Source organism: Crocuta crocuta, unplaced genomic scaffold (assembly GCF_008692635.1).
Source record: "Crocuta crocuta isolate KB4526 unplaced genomic scaffold, BGI_CrCroc_1.0 scaffold605, whole genome shotgun sequence".
NCBI lineage: Eukaryota > Metazoa > Chordata > Mammalia > Carnivora > Hyaenidae > Crocuta > Crocuta crocuta.
Window position 1 is genome coordinate 34,584 of NW_027531275.1, and position 6,467 is coordinate 41,050.

General features: G+C 34.9%; 1 protein-coding gene across 1 annotated transcript in view; it reads right to left on the bottom strand.

Annotated features, from left to right (window-relative positions):
• The window catches only part of VAMP7 (vesicle associated membrane protein 7), a 33,837-nt gene that overhangs the window by 8,106 nt on the left and 19,264 nt on the right, over positions 1-6,467 (bottom strand). The window contains exons 4-5 of the mRNA XM_077771200.1: positions 6,160-6,297; positions 3,895-3,985 (exon numbers count right to left, since the gene is read on the bottom strand). Coding sequence (XP_077627326.1) covers positions 3,895-3,985; positions 6,160-6,297 — 229 coding nt within the window. The remainder of the gene's footprint in view (positions 1-3,894; positions 3,986-6,159; positions 6,298-6,467) is intronic.

The window sequence follows — 6,467 nt, forward strand, 5'->3', positions numbered from 1 at the left end:
GGTCATGAGACAGCCCTGTGTCGGGCTCCATGCTCAGCATGGAGCCTATTTGTGATTTTCTCCCTCTCCCCCTCTGCCCCTCTCTCCCCTCCCCCACTCTCGCTCTCTCTCAAAGTAAATAAAAATAAAATAACATATATAAAATTATAATGGACTTTGAATAGAAATTTCTCCAAAGATTTATAAATACAAACAGCCCATAAGCACATGAAAAGATATTCAACATCATTAGTCATCAGGGAAATGCGAATCAAAGCCACAATATGATACCGTTTCACCATACTAGGTTGGTTATAATCAAAAACACAGATAATAAATTTGGGCAAGGATGGGGAGAAATTAGAATGCTTGTACATTTTTGNTGGTCTTACTCAAAATGTTAAACATAGATTTCCAACGTGACCCAGCAATAATACTCCTTAGTATTTCCCCAAGAGAACTTAAAACATAGGCTCACACAAAAACCTGTACACAACTGTTCACAGAAGCGTTACTTATAATAACCAAAAGGTGGAAACCACAAAAAAGTCCATCAACTGGTTTCAATACAATGGATTATAAAATAGCCATAACAAGGAATGAAGTACTGATACATGCTATGACATGAATGAACCTCAACTTCATTAAGCTAAGTGAAAGGAACCAAGATACAAAAGGCCACATATTATATGAAATGTCCAGAAGAGGAAAATCGATAGAGACAGGCATAAGATTAATTGTTGCTTAGGTCTGGATGTTGAAGGAGAAAGAGATGTGACTATAAATGGGTACAGGATTTATTTTAGAGGTGATGAAAATGTTCTAAAATTGATTATGGTGATAGCTGCACAATTCCATGAATATATTATAAACCATTGAATGGTATGCTTCAAATAGGTGAATTGTATGGTGTGTTATTTTTATCTTAATAAAGGTGTTTCAAAAATCAAACTGAGATGATTACAAATGCTTCTGCTAAATTTTAATTGGATATCTCTATAATTCTAAAAATAAATAAGTCATTTAAAAGAAGCTGACTTAAAAGGTTCATTTTCTAGGAAATGTATGTATTTGCAATAAACAAAATTGTAGCAGTTGGCTGCTTCACTTTCAGGAGAAATAAAAACATCAGACAACCAAAAATAGAGGGAAAAGAAATATTAGTAGTTCCTTCCATAGGTTCTCTAGTTTGCATCTAGACATACAACTACAACTAAAACCAATGGTAGGAAATAACTTCAAATAACCGAGACAAAACATATCAAGAATTGCATGTTTCTCCCTTTAATGCTTAACATCACTGATCATCAGAGAAATACAAATCAAAACTACAGTGAGATATCTCCTCATATCTGTCAGAATGGCTAAAATTAACAACTCAGGAAACAACAGATGTTGGCAAGGATGTGGAGAAAGGGGAACCCTATTATGCTGTTGGTGGGAATGCAAACTGGTGCAGTCACTCTGGAAAACGGTGTGGAGGTTCTTCAAACAGTTAAAATAGAGCTTCTCTACAATCCAGCAATTGCACTAGTAGGTATTTACCCAAAGGATACAAAAATACTACTTCAAGGGGATACATGCAACCCAATGTTTATAGCAGCATTATCTACTATAGCCAAATTATGGAAGCAGCCCAAGTGTCCATCAACTGATGAATGGATAAAGAAAATGTGATATGTATGTGTGTGTATATATATGTACATTCAATAGGATATTATTCAGCAATCAAAAAGAATGAAACCTTCCATTTGCAATGATGTGGATACAAATAGAGTTATAATGCTAAGTGAAATAAGTCAGAGAAGGACAAATACTATGATTTCACTCATATGTGGAATTTAAGAAACAAAACAAATGAGCAAATGGAAAAAAAAAAAAGAAAATGAGAAGCAAACCAACGAACAGAATCTCAACTATAGAGAACACAGTGATGGTTACCAAAGGCAAGGTGGGGGGGGGGATTAATTACATAGTTGATAGAGAATAAGGAGTGTACTTGTGGTGAGCACCAGGTATTGTGAAAGAGTTGAATCACTATACTGTATACCTAAAACTGTTATTACACTGTATATTAACTAACTGGAATGAAAATAAAAATTTAAAAAAAAAAGTTCTTCCCCTTTGATTATTAATCTCATTCCTGGGAATAGGCACAAAACCATTTATAACAGTGCTATTATTATAACACAAACCTCTAAATCAGTGCTACCTAAGAGTGTCTGCTACTCCTTCAACTATCTCTAAGCACACAGTTCAGTCCAATTAACATATTCTTAACAAAATGTTCTCAGTGAAGGAAGCACAGCACTGACTTACATGCTGGAGCAAGCTCTTTATCTGGTCCTAAAACAGTACTCTGAATAACACTGCTCTAAAGAACCGAAGTGTCCAAAATAAGGACATGATGTGTAACCTATTATATAACCCAATTACATACTATATGAGCAAAAAGTAGATTCATGATAGCTAACAATAATTCAGCTCTTACTATATGCTAGGCACTGTACAAGATGCTTCACATATATTTTCTCCTCTATCTTAACTTTAGGTGTTATCATCTCCTTTTTGCAGATTAGGAAACAAAGCTCAGAGAAGTTAGAAGATTTACCAAAGGCTGACTGGAGGTAGGAAATGAAATCATGACTCAAACTCCAACACATATAACTACAAATCTTGGTCACTATATTATACTGCCCAAACAAAACTGAATATAAACTTTTATAATATGCATATATGGATAAAAAACTTAAAAGAAAAAATGGAAATGAATCTTTAGGATGGTGAGACCAAGAATAATCTTTTTAAAAATGTCTCTACAGTTTGTATCTGTTCTAATAACAAATGTAAAAGTGATTCAAATAGTAAATCCAAAATTACAAATTGACATTTATGAATTTGACAATCTCAATTAAATATTTTATAAAACAATAATATAATCGGTTTCATTCAATTTTATACAAGTTATTGTCTGAGATATTCTCCTTAGAAAGAGTGAGTCTCAAACTTGAATATGCATTCGAATCTTCTGGAGGGCTTCTGAAAACACAGATTGCTAGGCTCCACTAACAGAGTTTCTGATTCAATAGGTCTGGGGTGGGTCCCCAAAACTTGCATTTCTAACCAGTTCCCAAGGTATGGTGATGCTGCTGGCCCAGGGACATTTTGAGAACCAGTGTTTTTAGAAAAATTAGCATCATCCCAAATCTAAATACAACTGCATAATCAATTAAAAAATAAACTTAATGGGGGCACCTAGGTGGCTCAATTGGTTAAGCATCTGACTTCGGCTCAGGTCATGATCTTGTGGTTCACAGGTTCAAGCCCCGTGTCGGGCTCTGTGCTGACAGCTCAAGGATTCTATGTCTCTCTGTTTCTCTGCCCCTCCCCTGCTTGCATTCTCTCTCAAAAGTAAACAAACATTAAAAAAAATAAACTTGATGAATTTCTCCGGATTATTTTAATGTGCTAAATAGCTTCAGATACATAGTTCATCCTTTGAAGAATAGAAAAGTCAGTTTTTTGGACCAATTCTTTCTATCAAGAGCTACAAACTTTTTAAGGAGGTCAGAGAGTTATACTTTGAGCATCTACTGATAACATCAGCTACCGGGGTATCTCTAGACAAAACTGATTAATTTATTCTTGATTGCTGAACTTTTTTGTTTAAGAGTCTCAGAAATTAGTATTGCTAAGTCAACTAACAAATTAGAATGAATAGTTGTAAGTACTAAGAAAAAACCATTCATATAGCAGACAGTATCATAAGTATGTAATACCCTTTCTTAGCCAATAATTAGCTTTCAACAGTAATAAGGAAATAGTAGTTAAGCCTTTCTAGAATAAATTGATCCCAATCAAATAATCTATTATCATTCTTGCCCACATACATGTGAATTATGCCATGAAACATACCTATGTTTCTGACCATGATTCCTTTCAGTTCATCCACTTGGGCTTGAGTCTCCACCACTTTGTCTATGCCCTTATTCTCAGAATGATGCTTCTATAAGAAAATAAGATTTAACTTAGCAGACATTATTTACACTAGGAAAACAAAAAGAAGAGGAATGACACTGATGAATATTAAAGTACACTGGTATTGGTACAAAGCATACATGCCATTTCATTTAAAAATTGTTATCAGAACTAGGGAAAAATATAGGAAGCACAAAAAAGTGATACTGCAGGGGCACCTGGGTTACTCAGTTGGTTAAGTGTCCAACTTTGACTCAGGTCATGATCTCACAGTCCGTAAGTTCAAGCCCCGCATCAGGCTCTGTGCTGACAGCTCAGAACCTGGAGTGTGCTTCAGATTCTGTGTCCCTCTCTCTCTGTCCCTCCCTGGCTCGTACTCTGTCTCTCTCTTAAAAATAAATAAACATTAAAAGATTTTTAAATAAAAAATAGTGATACCACATAAGTGTTACAGTATAAAAATATCACCTTATTTTAAATAATATAAAGATATGTGCATTATCATATATCAATATACATTTAAGACCCTTGGGGCAGAAGTATGCAGTTCTATAATCTATGCTCAGATAACAAAGGAAAAAAGAGGACTGTAGTTGGGGCAGGGAGAACAGGACAAATTGTTCCCTACTTCTTGGGTATAATGAGGTAGGGGCTGGCCGAGCTTCTGGGCATCTGTTCTTGTATCTGTTGAGATCACAGTATACATCCTATTTTCACTGGCTTCTTATAGGATCTAGAACTCTAAGACACTGATAATAGTATCTATATTGAAATCATTATCCATAGCTATCCATGGATTGCTTAATATACAATATTCTGGTCACTTCACCACGCTAAATGCTTCAAAGAGGGAGCTATTTAATCCACCCAAAGACTTCATGATGAAGATGCTTTTATTATTCTCTCCATCTGTAGATAACAATCCTGGCACGGATTTGTTTACAGGGTCACTCACAGATCTGGAGCTAATGACAAACTGGCTAAGAAGAAAGTTTTGCTGCCAGCTCACCCTATCTACCTTTGACTGTGCATTGGTATATTTCTGATTGGTGATGTTTTACATGTTTTCACATATATGAATGTTTTCTAGTGGGAAGTATGAAACAAATGAACTGACTGAATAAAGATTTATAACTATTTAAAGGAATTTCATCCCCAGAAGAATGCATATTTATAAGTGCAATACTCAAAAAGAATACTTCAAAAAAAACACTTAAAGGAGAACTGAAAAGGAGAGCATTCAATTATAATAATTCTTTTTTCTCTCATTCACAACACAATCATAGACAGAACATATGTCTTTGCACTCAAATAGTTTCATGGATAAAAGGGAAGCCTTTATAAAGGTCTCAACATCATTAGTCATCAGGGAAATGTAACTTAAAACCACAATGAAATATCACCACACCCCCACCAGGATGACTAAAATTAAAAAGCCAGACTATAGCAAGCACTGGCAAGAATGTAGAAACACTAGCACTGCCGGTGGGAATGTAAATGGTACAACCACTTTGGAAAAAAGTTTGATGATTTATTACAAATTGTGGTATATGCATACAATACTATTCAGCAAAAAAAAGAGAACTACTGATTTATGCAACATGAATATCAAAATCTTTACACTGACCATGCAAGACATATGAGAGTACATGACGTGTAATCCCTTTTACAGGAAATTCTAGAAAAGACAAAACTAATTTATAGTTGCAGAAAATAGAGCAGAGCATGCCTGTGGCAGAGCGTGGGAAAGGGGACTGACTGCAAAGGGACATCAGGAACTTTTAGAGTAATAGAGACATATCTTGGAAAGAGAGGTATTTCACAGGTGTGTGTATATGCATGCAAAACTTCAGTGAGCTGATAATTAGATATTCATGTAGATGAACAGACTTTCAAATGACTAAGTTGAGCTGTTTAAAAATTACATGGGAGGGTAGAAGGTTAATGTATGAGTTAAGAGGCCATTCGGCATATTGAGTAGATTTATGCATTAGATGGGTAGCTGAAGTGCTGAAGTAGATGATCTTTAATGTACTTCCCCATTCCTAGATACTCTGAACCCTAACATACAGAATATCATGTTACTTAAAATTTTCTATCTGGTAAGTTTTCTTATGTTCACATTTTTTTTTGTTTTTTTTTTTTGTTTTTTTTTTTTTTTTAATTCTTTTTTTTTTAANCACATCCTAAAAAATATCTTACCAGCTGTGCAGCCAAGACACTTGAGAACTCACTATTCATGGCATATGGGAGTGCTGTCTGTGCTCTTGAACCGTATGTAGTCTGGAACCTCTTCTTTATCTCATTCAGAAAATTAAATGCTCGGGAACGTTCAAAATCCTGAAAAGAGAACAACAGAGAGTTCGAATTTGAAAGTAAACAAAGATGATATGGATGATTAACAACAACCATAGGAACAGCTAACATTTACTGAGCAATGAAGGGGAACTAGCACTGACCTCATTTTACAAAAAGGAAACAAAGGCTCTGAAAACTGAACTTGACAAAGG